Source organism: Canis lupus, chromosome 26, assembly GCF_003254725.2.
Source record: "Canis lupus dingo isolate Sandy chromosome 26, ASM325472v2, whole genome shotgun sequence".
NCBI lineage: Eukaryota > Metazoa > Chordata > Mammalia > Carnivora > Canidae > Canis > Canis lupus.
In genome coordinates, this window is record NC_064268.1 from 24,744,315 (window position 1) to 24,763,564 (window position 19,250).

The 19,250-nt window shown below is 41.7% G+C and overlaps 1 protein-coding gene across 10 annotated transcripts in view; it reads left to right on the top strand.

Moving 5' to 3' along the window:
* SFI1 (SFI1 centrin binding protein) overlaps positions 1 to 19,250 on the top strand; it is a 99,673-nt gene that overhangs the window by 61,318 nt on the left and 19,105 nt on the right. For all 10 annotated transcript variants that reach the window (XM_025474611.3, XM_025474612.3, XM_035706638.2 and 7 more), the window contains 7 exons: positions 72 to 228; positions 1,598 to 1,759; positions 4,079 to 4,149; positions 5,591 to 5,683; positions 7,406 to 7,503; positions 8,588 to 8,654; positions 13,084 to 13,214. In XM_025474611.3, the coding sequence (XP_025330396.1) occupies positions 72 to 228; positions 1,598 to 1,759; positions 4,079 to 4,149; positions 5,591 to 5,683; positions 7,406 to 7,503; positions 8,588 to 8,654; positions 13,084 to 13,214 (779 nt within the window). The remainder of the gene's footprint in view (positions 1 to 71; positions 229 to 1,597; positions 1,760 to 4,078; positions 4,150 to 5,590; positions 5,684 to 7,405; positions 7,504 to 8,587; positions 8,655 to 13,083; positions 13,215 to 19,250) is intronic.

Here is a 19,250-nt window from a genome sequence, read left to right on the forward strand (position 1 = left end):
TTTCCTTCATCCGTACCTCTCCTCTGTTTTCCTGCCTCCTTGTTGATTATTGCCTCTTCCCTGGTTTTCAGGCTTGGTCACAGTGGTGGGAACAGCTCCTGCATGTCCAGAGGGAAAGACAGAAGATGGTCTCTGCAGTGAAACACCATCAGCACTGGCAAAAGTGGAAATCCCTGAAGGCCTGGCTCAAATATGTGCAGGTCCGCAGAGTGAAGAGGCAGCTGAACGGTGAGCAGGAATGTCCCAGGCTCTAGAGACAAAGGATCCCATCAAAATGTCCACTCTTCTGCCAGTGATGCTAATTTATTAAGGAAAGATAAAAACATATTATGCCACAAATGTTGGAAAAAAAGAGATTGAAGACAAACATACATCATCCTCAATTCACATTTTAAGTTATTTCCTTCTGGTCTTTTCTCCCACACATATTTTTTTTTCAATAGGGTTTAATTATCCTATAAATACTGTGATTATTATGATACGAACAACTTCGGATCTTGCTTTTTTTCCCCCTACAACTAACAACGTTTTCCTGCATCTCTAAGTAGTCTTCATAAATGTTATTTTTTATTATTTTTTAATGTTCTTTATTATTAATGATTGCATTTGGTACGATGGCCTACCTTAATCTACGTAGCCGTTCTTTGATGGATGTTTGGATTGTTTCTGCTTCTTCCAATTAGGCAACCCCTGTGATTTATGATGTTAATTTTTTTTTAACACTATTCTTGTAGTTTGGTTTCTCAGTTAGTGTTCAGAACTAATAAAATATAGGTCACAGTCCTTGGTACTTTTTGTTACCTTGGTTTCTTGAGCCCTCACAGAAGTGAGTCAAGCAGTGTGCCAGACGCCAGCTGGCTTTCACCTTGGCCTCCCTGCAGAAACCTTCTGGGTTGGTTGCCAGGCCTGTACTGTCTCTCTGGAGAATTTGAATGTGTCTCTTTGAGGATAACGGTGGACACCCCGTGTCTGGTTGCCCAAGTCTGGAAGCTGCAGATATTAAGTTCTTTAGCATGATAAGCTGCAGACTAATGTGCCTCTCATTTCAGCATTTAAATTCCAGGACCAATTTCCTCCCACTTCCTGGACTTAAGTTCATCGGGTCATTGGCTAATTAGTGCAAGTGACCCTGGCAGTTAGGAGGATCTGCCTTTGCCAAAACACCTTTGCTAGCATTGTGACCAAGTTGTAATATTGACTCAGTCTCTAAAGTCCTACCTGAGAGACATCAGTATTAAGAAGCAAAAGTAAAACAGTTGTCTTTGAAAGCAGCAGCTGCCATCCTGCTTCTCAGTAGTCAACTAAAAGCCTCAACACTTTGATATAACTGATTTTGTAGCATCCTCCCTAAAATTCTCTTTCCTTGGAGAGAAGAGGTATAGCTAAGGGCTCCTTTTTTTTTTTTTTTTTTTTTTTTTAAAGCTAAGGGCTTCTAAATAACCCTTCCATACCTGAAAAAGCTCTTATTTTAGGCTTCCTTGTAAGAATAGCCTCAAATCTCTGCTGTCAATAGTAGGATATAGCTTATCCTAAAGATGCTTTCAGTTCATCTCTCAGCCTTGCAAGGGGCAGCACGTAGTGATTTTCTCTGTTGCAGAGATGGCTGAGCGATTCCATCGGGTCACTGTGCTCCAGACACACTTCTGTGATTGGCAGTGGGCCTGGGAACGGAAGGAGAGATTGTCTGCCCAGCAGGCCCGGGTGGAGGGGCTAGCCAGGAGGATGACTCTGCGGCGGGCCTTTACTCACTGGAAACACTGTATCCTTTTCAGCTGCCCAGTCCTGTCCACCCCCACAGCCAGGACAGCAGGAGCTCAGGAAGGCAGAGGGTGGGGGTAGATGGGAAACAGTTACTGAACAATACAAGGTGGTCCTGATGTCTGTTGATTTCTTTTTAAAAATTTCTTATTTTAACTGGAAGTATGCTTACAAAAATAGTATGTATGATGTACATTTACAGTTTAATGAATAGTAATAAAATGAACAACTATGTACCAAACTTCAAAATTAGAACATTGCTAACACCATGTCTGCTCATCCCTGATTGCATTCCCTTTCCTCCCTCTCAGAGGTAATGCCACTGTCCTGAATTTTATGTTGTCATTTCATTGCTTTTCTCTACCCACTAGGTGGTGGAAATAGGCATGGTGGTCTTTTTTTTTTTTTTTTTTTCTTTCCCCAGCTCTAACAATATGATCATGGCTTCCATTTATTGGGCTTTTACCAGGGGCAGACATTATGCATTATCTCTTTAATCCTCATAGCAACCCTGTGGAGTAGATGTCACTGTCCCCCATTTTACAGATGAGGAAACAGAGATTCAGGGGGGGGCTAAACGATTGTCAAAGTCACAGCATGTCATTGGCCGAGCCAGGAGTTTTAAAACTAGGCCTTTGACTCCAGTGTACATGTTCTTAATCACTGCCCCTACTATATTTTTTTCCTTTTTTAAAAATTTTAAATTCAATTTAATTGATTTTTTTAAAGATTTTATTTATTTATTTATAACAGACACTCAGAGAAGGAGAGAGGCAGAGACACAGGCAGAGGGAGAAGCAGGCTCCACGCAGGGAGCCCGACGTGGAACTCAATCCCGGGTCTCCAGGATCCGGCCCTGGGCTGAAGGTGGCGCTTAAACCGCTGAGCCACCTGGGCTGCCCAATTTAATTGATTTAAATTAATTTAAATTCAAATCAAGGGCAGCCCCAGTGGTGCAGCGGTTTAGCGCTGCCTGCAGCCCAGGGTGTGATCCTGGAGACCTGGGATCGAGTCCCACGTCAGGCTCCTTGCATGGAGCCTGCTTCTCCCTCTGCCTGTGTCTCTGCCTCTCTCTGTGTGTGTGTCTCTCATGAATAAATAAATGAAATATTTTTTTAAAATTCAATTCAACAAAAAATAAAATAAAATTAAATTAAATTCAAATAGTGTAACACCCAGTGCTCATCCCATCAAGTGTGCCCCTACTATAATATGTGCCCAGGTGTGTAGATTCAGACTGCCCTAGATGTTCATCCGCATGTTCACTTGTTCAGAAAGCTCTTGCTTTGTTTTAAGCTCCTGCCTAAGTTCTGGAATATGGGGAAACTCAAAGACGAATAGCAGTTCGTTGTCTGTTGGGGTATTCAGACATGAAAATGAGGCTTTACAGTGTGGTGTGGTAAGTGCAATCAGAAAGGTTGTATCAAGTCCTGTGAATGCTGCTGTGCAGATTCAGCTGAGGAGGTGGCACTTGAGCTGACTTTGTCCTAGAAGATGACAAGGTCACCTAGCAGAGAGGCTGGGAAGGGTTTTGGGTGAAACGAATGGTATTTACACAGGCACAGATGAGGAAAAGATCCAAGGACAGCGAAGGGGGTCTTTCATGAGTTGTGGGTGCGTGGACTGCAGTAGGGCAGCACAGGTAGATGCAGGCTGGGGACCAGCTTGTTGAGCCCGACATGCCGTGGTCAGGAGTTTGGACTTTCTCCTGATGGCACTGGGGATCCTCTAGAGGTATTTAAGAAGAGAAGTGATACAGCAGGTTTGTACTTAGAGAACAGATCTAGATTACAGGGGCAAAGCTGGCACAGGGGGAGCAATTATGCCAGACCCCGCCTGTCTGTGTGAGAGCAAGTCAGATGCACTACAGGGCGCTGGGGGCGGGGACAGAAGAGCAGGAGAGATTTCAGAGGAGAGCAGATGGACTTGGCAGCTCATAGATGGAGGGAGTGGGAGGAGAAGGTTTGAAAATAACTCCAAGGCTTTTAGCTGAAACATCTGACTGGGTTGTGGTGCCAAAACAGAGGATGCAGAAAGAGAAGAATGCTTTAGATAGCGTGATTTGGAAATGTTTATTGTAATCTGTGGCAATTTATCTCAACTATTTTTACCGGCCATCAAATGGCACAAGAGGGGAGAAAGGCAAGGCCAGCCTGTTTGATAAGCAACTCGCAGGAGTCATGAGGATGAGACAGGTGGATCTCTGCTCACCTGGCCTGCCTCTTATCCCCCACAGCTGAGACCCTTCGGTAGGTCAGTAGGATCGCAGTGTGCGAGGGTGGGAACATTTTTGAAATGAGAAGCCTTAACTCCCTGGCAGATGTGCTGCTGTGTGCCGAAGAAGCGGCCCAGTGGAAGGTGGCAGAAGATCACAGTAGGTGCAGCTTGTTGGTAAGAGCATGGAAGCTTCATGAGGCTTTTTTCTTTGCAGGAACCACCCAAGTTTTAGTGTTTAATATTTAACAGCACAGTTGGCCAAGGTCCAAGATGTGAAGTTACCATGTTCAAGAAACTAAAGGGAAATGTCACTCTATAAACTCTATAGTATGTGATAAGAAGAACCCACACTTTATAATAGAAAGCCTGTCTACACATAGTAGGTGCTTCAAAAGGCCGTTCTTACCAGGCTTGCTCAGGCATCCATTTTTGGAGTACCCAGGCACACATCATGCTGTTCAAGTGCATCTGGTTATAAGATTAGCTTCATTCATGAAACCCCTGTTCCATTGCAGGTGTCCCTGTTTTCATTTTGGATCAGAAATGGCAATGGTGTGGGATCAGGGAGGTCTGGAGCTATAAGGGAGTCTTGGAGGTGATCTAGTCCTGCATTTTTTTTTTTTTACATGGCGGGCCTCTTTTTTATTTTTTGAAGATTTTACTTTTAAGTGATCTCTACATCCAACATGGGGCTTGAAGTCACAACTCCCAGATCAAGAGTCCTATGCTCTACTGACTGACCCAGCCAGGTGCCCCTTTATTATTTGTTTCTAAGTAACCTCTACCCCACCATGGAACTTGAACTCATGACCCAGGGGCAGGCTCCCTTTTTAATATTGGGAGCCTAGTCTGTAAAATCAATCGAAGTAGAGATGGTGTGGATAAAGCAAGTTCTGAGAGTAGTCCCTGTTGTACTACTGCTTTCCCCTACCCTTACCACATGAGAAGGTCCTCAAACACCTTGAGGAGCCTTTGGGGTTTCATAGAACAATATGAAAGCCCCTAATTGCTTCACTTCTGTCTCAGAAAACTGGAGCCCAGGACATTGAAGAAAAGGCTTTGTTTGGGTCACGTGTGAGGCAGTACTGATGGAGCTGGAGCCAATCCCACATGTCTTTGCCACTACCCCAACTCCCCTACTCACCAAGGCTTCCTTCTCTTCCTTCTAGTCTACTCTTGCAAAACTGCATTTGGAATTGTAGAAGTGTGCACATTGACTGCCCCCCACCCCACAACATGGCTTAAAAAAGAAAACAGACAAACCACCATAAGTTAGAAGTCTCTATTTCTGAGAGGCAAAGTTAATGTTTTTAATAACCTTTGTCCATAGTGTTCCCATCTGGGCCACGAGGATCTCTCCTGGTCAAAGGCAAGGGTGTGTTTGTTCCTGGGCAATATCAGTGCATAGCGGGGAGCAGTTCGTCGGCTACTTATTAAGTGCCTACTGGCTTGCGTCTGGCTCCCAGCTGAATCTGAAAGCAGAGAAACACTCCAGGACACGGGAGCAGCTGTGAACATTCATGACCAGGCCTCTTACTGCTAGACTTGGGCACTGCTCTTCCTTGTACAGACACTGCTAATTTGTTAGCTGGTTGTTCCCTCCTTCTGTTCACAGCATTTCTGTTTTCGAGCCCTAAAAGAAAATGTGACCCATGCTCATCTCCAGCAAATAAGAAGGAATCTCGCTCACCAGCAACGTGACATCACGGTGAGGGCCATCTGTATGAAGGGACCTCTGATGGCCTTTGTCATTTCTTTTAACCTTTGTGCTTGTGCCTTGAGATTTATCCAGATCTTTTATTTTATTTATTTATTTATTTATTTATTTTTTGCTGTCCAGATCTTTTAGATGCCCAAACCTTACTGTCCATTTTCTCTAGTTAGCCATACCAGCTGACAGAGTAACTCTTGGTTTTAACTAGTTTAATCCTGTTTTTTTATCTGTTTGTGAAGAAACTTGATAGTTGACTCAGAGGTCAAGGACTGTGGATTCCAACCCTGACCTAGGGAATACACTTTGAGTCTTGCATTCCAGGCGGCTTCGATTGTGTTTGCACTGTACATCTGTTGTCTTCAGTGGTTGGTTTACCTGAGGGCAACAAACATTCTATCTCTACTTACAGATCATGTTTCTGGGTATAGGAGTATGGGTGTTTTTTTGTTTTTCAGTATGAAAATGTTCAAACATACAGAAAAATATAAAGAACAGTCTAATAAACATCTGTATACTTACCATCTAAATCCAAATATTAGCCAGTTGTTAATATTTACTTTTTTTGCTGAATCGTTTCAAAGTAAATTACAGACATCGTGACACATTACACCTAAACATTCTGGCTTGCATTGCCCAAAAATAACATTTTCCTTCATAACCAAAATATCATTATCATCCCTAACAAAATGAACAATCATTCCCTAATTTTATCCAATACCCAGCCCATATTCAAATTTTCACAGTTGTCCCCAAAAGGTCTTTATAGCTGTTCCTTTTCAAACCAGGATTCGAGGCCTTGTTTTCTTACTGTATTTGGTTATGTCTTGTAAGGCTCTTAATAACAGTTCCACTCCACCCTTCTTTTGTTTAACACATTTATTTTTTAATTGTGGTAAAATACATATAACAAAATTTATCATCTTAACCATAGTTAAGAGTACAGTTTAGTGACATGAAGCACATTCACATTATGCAATCCTCACCATCATCCTTCTCCAGGACTCGTTTCATCTTGCAAAACTGAAATTCTGTCCCCATTAAACATTAAACTTCCCATTCTCCTCCTTTCCCCCACCTCCAGCAGCTGGCAACCACCTTTCTCCTTTCTAGCTCTATGAATTTGACTACTCTTGGGACTTCATATTTACAGTACATGCCCTTTTGTGACTGACTTCTAGTTTACTATATACTTTTTTTTTTTTCAATAACACTGATTTTTGGAAAAGGAAGGCCAACTATTTGGCCTCATACAATATTCCATATTCTCGATGTATCTGTTTCCATTTAATGACATTTGACTTTCCTTTTTTTAAATGTTGCTCTTATAAATTAGAGTTTTGATCTAAGGGCATGATTAGATTGAAGTTAAACACTTTTTTTTTTGCAAGATTACGTCACAGAGCAGTAATTTGTGATAAGATCAATTTTAACTCTCAAAATGGTATTGTTTTCTGTGAGGTCCAGATTAGGAACAGCTTCATTCTGATTCCCAGAGACTGTAAAATCTATCTTTTTGCTTTTTATATTGGCCTAGAATAGCCCTGTATAGCTTAGCCATAACTATTTTGTAAGCCTGTTATACGTTGAGTATTCCAAATTGTATAATTCCACCTTTGAGGAGGCTTATAGTCTCTTGATAGTAAGGATTTGTTAATAGGTTAAGAGAGCATTTTACCTTCTGCCTTAAACTTCTATTTCTTTTCTGTCTTGCTTCAGCTACTACACAGGTTCTGGAACCTCTGGCAGTCTCGGATTGAGCAGAGGGAAGAGAGAGAGCAGCTTCCCTCACTGTGTGCTGCCTGGGCCCACTGCAGGTAGGGACCTTGGCCTTCTCCTTAGGCTCTCCAGGGATTTAGTCACTGTTCTCTAGGAAAGAGCACTTACCCTTCCACTCATTACTAGGCAGATTCAAAAAGGTCCCGCTATAAACCAGTGGTTCCTAAGCTTATGTTTTCCTTTTGGCTGATCAGATGAGAGATCAAATAAAGATGATTGTACTGGTTCTTGGTCACCATAGTTTGAAGTATGTGCCCGCTGGTCCCCTGCCTCAATCCTTTAGGCTTTAGTGATGTTCACATCTTAGAATTCAAGCATCGATAGTGTCAAAAAGAAGTCTCAGGCAGGTTGGGTATTTATGGCTTGGTCTTGAAGAGTGTAGAGTCTCCTGAATTGCAAATAAAAGCACCACATGTCTATGAGGAAAACTCAGTGTATAGGAAAGTAGATATAAAGTGAAAAATAAAAGTTGCCTGGATCCCTCCCGCTGATCACTTAGGCTTATTCTTCAGAGGTAACCACTCTTCACTTTATTGCTGCCAGAAATGTTCAATATACCCTCCTCCCACCTAATGATATAATCAATTTAATTTACATAGTTATAGGTCCCATTTTGGAGTCCTTTTTTTAACGAGTCAGTGAAAATCTCAATATTTAATTAAATTTGGAGTTATCAGGGTCTATCATTATTCTAAATCCTGGTTTACAGAACTGAATGTGGTTCTCACTCTCATATCACTATTAGAAAGGAGCTTGTCACAGACCCAGGTGGTCCCACACAAGGCTCAGAGTTTCGTCATAAAACCAGCAAGTTCAGGATAGTTAGAAGATTTTATACATACTACCTTAATTAAGTTCCAGAGACATGGTGCTTGGTGGTCTAATTAGGTTTATAAGAGAGTTGTCAAAATTTGGGGCAGGCCATAGCTCCAAATAGGGGCTGACAGATTTTGCATTGAATAATAGGTTCTTACTTCCCTGTTTCCTAGAGTAAAACCAGTGAGGTGCCTTTAACGCTGAAGATGTAACTGCACTCAGATTTTCTGGCCTTAAAAACAAACATTTTAAAAACTCTAAACCTGAAAGTACAACAGGCAGTATGTGTTATGTGTTTGATTTCAGAATGACATTGCTACGCAAGTGTATCAAATCATGGTTACAGTATACTCAGAAGAGGCGGTACAAGCAGGTAAGTAATTCATAGCAGGTGGCTCCACAGGCTGACATTCTTGGACCCATTTGTTCTGGAGAGATTCTCGGAAAGGACCTATGCTAAGAGGTCGTGGTAGTCTAATTTGGAAGAGAGGCTGCTGTGAAAAGCTCTAAAGTATTTCCCCAGATCCCTTTAGTGATATCAGAAAGTCTGCATAAGCCCCATTCCTTCATCTGCTGTGAAAATGCAGGTGCTTTCTGAGAATGATGAGCTCTTACTAGCCATTCCATTCACATCATTACTCACGTACTATATTAGTTAGCCAGCCATCAGGAAATACTGAGAAAAGTACAGAACATAAGTGCCATGTTCTCACACTGAACAGTGAGACAGGTACCCACAGCAGGTGGGAGGACATGGGGATCAGTCTGGTGAATTAGTAAAGGCAGATTGAGAAAGGATTCAATTCCATTTTTTTTTTAAGTTTTATTTATTTAAGTAATCTCTACACCTGACATGGGGCTCAAACTCAACGACCCTGAAGAGTCGCATGTTCTTCTGGCTGAACCAGCCACCAGCCATGTGCCCTAGATTCAGTTCCATTAAAAAAGACTCATTGAAAAAAAAAAAAAAAGACTCATTGAGGGACGCCTGGGTGGCTCAGTGGTGGAGCGTCTGCCTTTGGCCCAGGACGTGATCCTGGAGTCCTGGGATCGAGTCCTACATCGGGCTCCCTGCATGGAGCCTGCTTCTCCCTCTGCCTCTGTCTCTCTCTCTCTCTCTCTGTGTTTCTCATGAATAAATAAATAAAATCTTAAAAAAAAAAGACTCATTGAGCAGACACTGTGCCTCAGACACTGTGCTAAGCACTGATTGTACAGTTGTGATAAAAAGCAGATAGACTTCCTGCTCCCACAGGTCTTGTATTTTAGCACCAGGGTGGCAAATACATGTGATCTGGCAGGCCAGCTCTAATGATGGTGGCAGCTGTTTGAGTGGTGAACCAGGAAGGGTTTCAAGGCCACATTTAGGCTTAGAGGAATTTTGTTCCACCCATAGTGCGCACATGGGCATTGCAGTGGTTAGTGTGCTACCCATGCCTTGTTTTGGCCATCCTTGGTGAGACGGGAGACACAAAGCAAACTCCTGCCAGTTATTTCCTACTGCTCCCTCCACCCTCACCTCCATTTGCCGCTAGAGTCTAACAGGTGAATCTAAAGAATTTGGCTGCTCCCTCCTAATATTGGGAGAGAATCTGAATTTTCTAGCAGGGTCTATAAACTCCTTTGGGAGCTGGTCCCTGGATTTCTCCACACTTTCCTGTTACCAGCCTCTTTGTTCCTTCACAACTGTACTCTGGCCAGTTAAGTGGCCGGTTCTTCCCTAACTGCACTTCTCATTGTATTTGCAGTCTGTGTCCCTCCGACCCTTTCAGCTCAGGCTCAGATGTTACTTCGTCCTCAGACCCTGTCTCCTGTGTGGCTTTGTCAGCTTGTTCTTGGCCTAGGTGTTTCCTGGCTTGTTTCCCTGCCAGCCTGTGAGCTACTTGAGGGTAGAACATGTGTCTTTCTTCTCCTTTAGCAGAGTGTTAACCGAGGGTAGATGCCAACTAATATTTTAATGAATGAATGAACAAACAAGTGAACAAACGGACTGCCACGGGTTGCTTCAGAGTTTTCCCTAAGGATCATCTCAGTTCTTGGTGTTTACATGATGCCAGCCCAGGGCATGGTTTGCCTTCTCCACCTGGAAAATTCTTAGAATTGCTGCATTCTTTGACATTCCTTTGGATTATGTGGCTGTTTCTGAAAGGACGTTGCCACTTGGTCTTTTAAGCTCATTTAATGTACGCTCAACCAAAGATAGAGACCTTTTAGAAAAAAACTGAGTGCCAGGGTCGAAAGGTTGTGTTTATTCAAGGTAGAAAAGAAGCAGAGAGTCTTTTATTTTCCTCCTAGAAAAAGAGCCCCTTGACATGGGGACCCAGCATTGGTGGAAGGTCAAGGGTCAGTGTTCTTATCTCTGCACACTGCTTTTGCATGGCCTGTATGATATAGAAGATCTGAAAAATAGTAAGAGTCCTGCTTAGTTGCTGTTGTTTTTTTCAAATCTTTAGCTAACAATCTGAATGTCATCTAAGGAGATGACATCAGAGAACATCAAGTTCTTTAAAAAGAACATCAATTCTTTCTATTTCAGGAAAAGAAAAATATTACTTATTGTGAGTTTCTTTTTAAAAAGCAATACTTAAAGAATGGCAAAATGTTTGCTAATTGTTGAAACTGGATGGTAAGTTCATGGGGATTCATTAAACTGTTGCTTCTACTTTTATTTACATTTGAAAATGTAAATGCCCTAAAGCAATATATAGACATTATAATTTGAGAAGTGTAGGAAGAGATAAAAGAAAAAAATGAAAATACCCATAATCTTAAAATAACATTTGGTGAGTAAATTTGGTATCTTTTTCCCTCTGTGTGCGTGGGAGAATGTGTACCTTATATTCTCACACACACACGCTCACTGTTCAGTTTTCTGTTTCCATGTGAAAAATCACCCTAAACTCAGTGGCTTAAGAGAACAACCATGTTGTTGTACCTATGGGTTCTGTGAGTCAAAAATTGAAACAAGACATAGCAAAGATGTCAGGTCTCTTCTCCATGATTACAGGGGGCTCAGCTAGTTCTAATGGCAAGGCATTAGGATACTCTAGGAAGTTTCTTCACTCACATGGCTGGTTCCTGGGCTGGAATAACTGGAAGACTGGGCTCATCTGGGACTGTTAACCGGAGAACCTACATTGGGCTTTTCTAAGAGGCTTGAATTGCCTCACAGCATGGTGGCCTGAGGGTAGTCAGACTTCCTATGTTGTTGCTCACTCCAAAAGTGTCACAGTGAACAAGACACAAGCTGTATGGCTTTTTTTTTTTTTTTTTTTTAAGATTTTATTTATTTATTCATGGGAGACACACACAGAGAGGCAGAGACCCAAGCAGAGGGAAATGCAGGCCCCATGCAAGGAGCCCGATGTGAGACTCGATCCTGGGTCTCCAGGATCAGACCCTGGGCTGAAGGTCGCCCGGGCCACCCTGTATGGCTTTTATAAAGACCTAGCCTCAGAAATCACATGGTTACTTTCACCATTCTGTTAGTCAAAACAGTCACTGTCCCGCCCAGATTCAAGGGGACTTCTTAGTGAAGGAGGAAATCCAAAGAATTGGAGGTCCTGTTTTAAAAAGCCCCACACAGGGCAGCCCAGGTGGCTCAGCGGTTTAGTGCTACCTTCAGCCCAGGGCCTGATCCTGGAGACCCAGGATGGAGTCCCATGTCGGGCTCCCTGCATGGAGCCTGCTTCACTCTCTGCCTGTGTCTTTGCGCCTCTCTCTCTCTGTGTATGTGTGTGTCTCTCATGAATAAATAATAAAATCTTAAACAAAAAATAAAATAAAAAGCCCCACACATATGTATATGCTTTTATTCCCACACACACACACAGTTTTGGATCATGGAGGTGTACATATATTTTTATGTCAGTTGTTGGTCTTCCTACTGATAATCAGTGAAATAGTAGTAGCCTTTCATAATCACATAAAAATTTACAGAATCTTTATTACAAATAAACATCACAGGAACGCCTGGGTGTTGACATCTCATCCCCTCAGCAGTTGAGCATCTGCCTTTAGCTCAGAGTGTGATCCCAGAGTTCCGGGATCGAGTCCCACATCGGTCTCCCCACAGGGAGCCTGCTTCTTCCTCTACCTATGTCTCTCTCTCTCTCTCTCTCTCTCTCTCTCTCTCTCTGTGTCCATCATGAATAAATAAATAAAATCTTAAAAAAATAAAGAAACATAATAAAATCAAAAGATGTATTGCGGGGTGGGAACAATGTTGGTAACACATGTGACAAAGGACTGATACATTTCTTAAGGTTCAAAAAGCCCATGTATATGACTGAGTTAAATACTGGCAGTCATGGGATGCCTGTGTGGCTGAGTGGTTGAGCATCTGCCTTTGGCTTGGGTTGTGATCCCGGGGTCCTGGGATCAAGTCCTGCATCAGGCTCCCTATAGGGAGCCTGCTTCTCCCTCTGTCTATGTCTCTGCCTCTCTCTGTGTCTCTCGTGAATAAATAAATAAAATCTTTAAAAATAAGTAAATAAATACTGGCAGTCAGTAAAACAGGCAATGGGTATGAACATTCACTACATAGGACAAAACGTTTAGATACATGTACATACACATGCGTGCACACACATGAAGAGATGCTTAACCTATTTTAATTAAAGTAAAAATTTTTTCCCTATTGTATTTCATTTTTCACCTGTCATGTTGACAAAGTAAAAATAATGATTTTAATCTTTTTCTCAATTTTGTATAGAAAGCAACCGTCTGTCAGAGTGTGACCCTGAAAGGTCATTTTTTAAATAACGTAAAGTACAAATAAAGGTCATTTGTTGTTACTGTAGCGGCTGCGGTCCAGAGCAGACAGTCACTTCCAACAGAGAGCCCTGCCTGCGGCCTTCAACACATGGAGAAGATTCTGGCGATGGCACCAGCAGGAAAGTGTTCTCAATGCAAGAGCAGCACGCTTTCACAGGTATGCGGTATGCTCCTGCCTGTGCTGGCTTCTTAGGGCTGGTTTTGCTGCCCACATGGCCATTTGTGGTGGTTTTTTTTAGCCTCCCAGCCCCCTAGGCCCTGGTTCTTCCTGGTTTTTCAATTAGGTGGGCCTACTGATTTCATCTAGCAGGAAAAACCAGCCAGTATTTCCCCTGGGAAAGCTTTTGCTCATCGTTATTGCAAGTGCTTTCAAAACAGCCTGAGTTTTATGCCCCATCCTCATTGCAAGCCAGTGTGAGCTCCATTAAAGCTGCCCATTAGCTTTCTGGATCAGAACGTGGTTAGACCTTGGCAGGCATTCTTGAGTGTGATTTCCCTGAAATGTTTGCTTCCTGTTCTACTAAACCTAGCTTTTTGAAGTCTTGAGATACAGTCATCAACGAAATTAATACGGGCAAGGAGCAGAGCTATGTCTTTTTAGCTCCCACAGAGGCAAACTTGCCCATAGCGGGTCCTTGCCACAGGTTAGCAAAATGTAACAAAGAAATTATAATTGCTGACTCTATGTCTGCTACTGTGGTGGGTATGGTGTGATGGGAGAAAGGAAACAAATATATAAGCTTATTCGCCTATGACGACATCACCTTCATTAATAATTTCTTTCTCACAGCAGTGCTGAGAGAACAGGCTCAAAATGACTGATGACTCCCCATGTGAAACAAGCAATAAGTGGCAGAGCCAAGAGTTTAAATTCACATCTCCTTGACTCCAGGGACTTTCTGCTAGATCAAAAGGAAGATCTTTTTGATGACTTTGTAGAAACTTTCTTTGTGAGGAAGTAAGAATGATACACAAGAAACAGTTGAAGAACAGTGCCAGAGAATAGATGTGTGTCCCCAGTTTGTCAGCCCTGAGTTCTAGAGCTCAGAGCTAGTGTTGAGGGAAGTCCCTGGGAGAGGCATGCTGTGAACTGAGGGCTGAGGATGGATGGGAAGAGTGTGCAGGATGACAAGGGCCAGACTGAGGGGATTGCCTAACCCCAGAAAAAGGTAACAGATAGATGTTTGAGCAGGTATGTATAACTAGTAAAGTGATGGTTTTGGAAATTGCCCTGAGAACAGTGTCCTGTCAATTTAGGACAGAGAGACGAGAGGGAGGGATATGGGAGGGACGCTGGGAGAAGTTGTAGTGATCTTGACTTTGAAGGAGTCTGAATGCTAGTCTGAGAGGTTCAGCCAGAACTTTAGGAGTCCTTCACACAAAGTCCAAGAAGTTTGTAGGAGGCAGTCTTGGGGAATTGGAGGCTGGCAAGGGGATAGCCCTCACCTCTGCCCTTTCTGCAGAGAGAATGACTTCACCTTTCCCTGCTTCCTGTATGAGGCCTGGTATAAGATTCTGTTTGAAAAGTGGCTTTACTACTTAACACACACTCTCCTTTGTTTCTTTTACAGACAAAGTCATGATTGGTTCTGTTACTTCTTTTGTATTTTGGCATGCCATAGGGATTTTCAAAGGTTGAGGGTACTTTCAAAACAACCAAGAGGAGTTTCCAAAAGGATTTTTGTTGGGAAGCATTCCTGAGACAAAGGGTGAAGGGTGAATTGGAGATGGGGAATAGCCAGGAGGCTTGAAGGGTTACCGAGGCCTGATTTGGATTTTACCTGGTTTTGGTTTAGTTGGATCTTTTTAGAAAACTTAGTTTTTTAGGTTCCTGCCTTCCTGCTCACAAGGGAGCAGAGTAATGGAGAGCCTAGCTTGGAAACTGGAGAGGCCTGAGTTCAGACCCTTGCTCTACCTGCCTGCCAGCTCTGTAACCCTGGGCAAGCTACTCAGTCTCCCTGAGCCTGTTTCCTCAAATGTAGAATGGAGATGAGTTGACAGTAGTCCTATTTCATAGGGTTGTCATGAAAGGTAAGTGAGATGATCCATGTGGACTGCAAGCAGAATGCCAGCTCAAAATGTCACCCTTCCCCTCCCCTCCCCCCTCTAACCCCTAGAATTGATTTGTGACTCTCCTGGTAAATGAATATTAATAGGTTGGGTTTGAAGTTTAGCAAATCAAAGTTCCCCCAAAATGTGTATGTTCTATCTTTCTGTAATTCTTAGGGTATTTGTTTATTTTTTTTTTTTTATTTTTTTTATTTTTTTTTTTTTTTTTTTTTTTTTATTTTTTTTTTTTTTTTAGGGTATTTGTTTAATATTTTAGTAATATGGACAGAATTTAATAGTGAGATTAACGAAAAATGGTAGTTACTTCACCTACCAGTGAAATAGTATACTGAGAATGAGACAGGACTGGTTTGTTTTTTTAATTGAACTAGAATTCATAGTGAAAGGCACAGATGTTAAGTAAACAGTTTGATGAGTTTTCACAAATGGTATACCTGGATAATCAATAGCCCAGTCGAGGTATAGGACATTTCCATCACCCCAGAAAGCTCCCTCATGCCCCCTTCTAGTCCGTTCCCATGCCACCCCCTATAGGTAACTACTGTTCTGATTTCTATCATCCCAGGTTAATTTTGCATATTTTTGAACTTTAAATAATGGGATCACACAGTAGTTCTGTTGTATCTGACTTCTTTTAAAGTTCGGCGTAATGTTTTGGAGATTGAGCCATATTGTCAGGTAGTAGTTCAGTCTCTTCTTTGCTGAGTGGTATTGTATGAATATAAAACAATGGGGACACCTGGGTGACTCAGCGGTTGAGCGTCTGCCTTCAGCTCAGGGCGTGATCCTGGGATCCTGGGGTCCAGCTTCCTTCATGGAGCCTGCTTCTCCCTCTGCCTGGGTCTCTGCCTCTCTCTCTCTCTCTCTCTGTCTTTCATGAATAAATAAATAAAATCTTTAAAAAAATAAATAAAAATTTAAAAAAATGTTTTGATCCATTTTAACATATAAATAGTTTCCAGTTTGAGGCCATTGTGAATAAATCTCCTATGAACATTTAAGTGGATTATGTTTTCATTTCTCTTGGACGGATACCTAGAAGCTGATTCGGGTTCACAGGGTGGAGATATGCTTCATCTTACAGGGGGTCACATCATCATACACCCACCAGCAGATAGAATTCTAGTTGTTCACATCCTCATCAACAGAAATACAACCAATCCTGTGGGTTTTTTTTTTTTAATTTTTTATTTATTTATGATAGTCACACACACACAGAGAGAGAGAGAGGCAGAGACATAGGCAGAGAGAGAGGCAGGCTCCATGCACCGGGAGCCCAATGTGGGACTCGATCCTGGGTCTCCAGGATCGCGCCCTGGGCCAAAGGCAGGCGCCAAACCGCTGCGCCACGCAGGGATCCCAGATCCTGTGGTTTTGACAGTCTTTTTAATTGAACCATTCTGGTGGATATGGAGTACTGTGTTACTTCCCTGCTAACTAATAATGCTGAGCATCTTTTTAAGGCCTAACCAGCCAGGATCAAAATCCTGTCATTTTACCAAGTCAGACTGATTGCCTTGAAGGAGGGAATTCCACAGAAATTCTGGGATGGTGCTCCTCCTGAGGGAAAGGAATTTGTAAGTTTTGAGTTTCCACTACAGGATTCTGAAGAGAGGAAAGAGAAACAGAGGTTGATTTTGGATTGGTCACTATTCCTGAGGCAAAATTGGGAGGGATGAGAAATGTGGTTCACTAGGGAATACTGTTATGTGTGCCCTTAGGAATAAGTGGAAACAACAAAGTTTGTCTGGGGCATCCTTGGTAAGGAAGCAGTAACCACTCAAAAGAGGCCCTTTTGAGTGGCATTTGACAACTGCTGCCTAGCCTTGGGAGAAACCATGTTTCCTTGTAGCTGGCCTTATCGGTGTCTGTTCTGATCTGATTAATGGTTGGGCTGCTCTTTCTGAGTAAAATAGTCTGAGCTAATTTTCTTTCTTTGAATTCCAGACAGATTTTGACTGATTCAACCTTTATCATGTGCTTATCGACCATTTGTGTATCTTCTTTTGCGAAGTATCTATTTAGTTCTTTCCCCTTAGCTTTTATTTATTTATTTTTAAAAGATTTTATTTATTTATTCATGAGAGTCAGAGAGAGAGAGAGGCAGAGACACAGGCAGAGGGAGAAGCAGGCTTCATGCAGGGAGCCCAATGTGGGACTCGATCCTGGATCTCCAGGATCACACCCTGGGCTGAAGGCAGCACTAAACCGCTGAGCCACCAGGGCTTCCCTCCCCTTAGCTTTTTTTTTTTTTTTTTTTTTTTAAAGATTTTATTTATTTATTCATGATAGACATAGAGGGAGAAAGAGGCAGAGACACAGGCAGAGGGAGAAGCAGGCTCCATGCAGGAAGCCTGATGTGGGACTTGATCCCAGGACTCAGGATCGTGCCCTAGGCCAAAGGCAGGCGCTAAACCGCTGAGCCACCCAGGGATCCCCCTCCCCTTAGCTTTTAAAAAAAAATTGGTTTCAGGAGTCTTTTTTTAAATTATTGATTTCTCAAAGTTCTTTCTATATTCTTGTATTGAAAATATTTTCTTCCAGGGGCGCCTGGTTGGCTCAGTCAGATAAGCATCTGACTCTTGGTTTCACTCAGGTCATGATCTCAGGATTGTGAGATCTCAGAGCCCTGTCTCTGACTCCGTGCTCACCGGGGAGCCGGCTTGAGATAATCTCTCCCTCTCCACCATGCTTGCACACTCTGTGTGTCTCTCTCTCTCTCAAATAAATACATAAATAAATCATAAAAAAAGAAAAATATTTTCTTCCAGTAATGTAGCTTGCATTTCCATTTTCTCAGGTATTCTTTTTCTATTGAGAGCAAAGTGGTTTTTATATATATGTATGTTCTATATATATATGTTGAAACGATCACAGGGTGTGGATGTATATATTGGTTATATATATACACATATATATATATAATGTATACATGTATATATATATAAATAAGAGTATTTTTGATGAGCAGAAATGTTCAATTTTGTTACAGTCCAGTTCATCAATATTTTTCTCTTACGATTAGTGATTTGGGGGTTTTATTCCTAAATACCTTATTTGTTTGATGCTATTGTGAATAGAATTATTTTTAAATTCATTTTCCAACTGTTTTCCTAGTATATAGAAATACAACTGAAACTTTCTGTTCTATGACCTTTCTAAATTTGCTTTCCGGTTTGAGTCTGTCTTTTTTTTTTTAATTACATAGGCTTTTCTGCATAATCATGCCATATGCAAATAAGGACAGCTTACTTTATCCTTTCCAGTCTGTATGCTTTTTTTGTCTTTACTGCATTAGCTAACATCTCCAATACAGTATTGAATAGAAGTAATGGGAGGACACATACTTGTCTTTTTTCCAATCTTAGGGGAAAACAAAAGCAGTCAGTATTTTACCATTGAGTATTTTTATAGATACCCTTTATTAGATTGAGAATGTTCCCTTCTATTCATAGTTTATTGAGAGTTTTTATTATGAAGGGTGGTTAAATTTTGCCAGATGCTTTTTCTGCATTTATTGAGATGATGATATGGTTTTCCTGATTTCACATGTTCAATCAACCCTGTATTCCTGAGATAAACCCCACTTGGCCATGATATTATCTTTTTCACGTGTTGTTGATTTTGTTCTGTTAATGCTTTATTAAAAAATTATACATGTACTTTCATGAGGGATATTGGTCTGTAGTTTTCTTGTAATGTGTGTCTTTGTTATTTCTTTAAATTTTTTATGGAATTTGCTAATGAAATTATCTGGACCTAGAGTTTCTTTTATGGAAATGTTTTTGATTACAGATTTAATTTTGAAAATAGATATAGAGCTACCAAGAGTTTCTTTCCATGTCAGTTTTGGTATGCTGTTTCTCAAGGAATTTTTCATTCTCTTCAAGGTATCAAATATATTGGCATAAAACTGTTCAAAACTGCCTTATTATTCTAATAATGTCTTTTTAAAAAATATTTTATTTATTTATTCATAGACACAGAGAGAGAGGGGCAGAGACACAGACAGAGGGAGAAGCAGGCTCCACACAGGGAGCCCGATGTGGGACTCGATCCCAGGTCCCCAGGCTGCAGGCGGCGCCAAACCGCTACGCCACCGGGGCTGCCCTCTAATAATGTC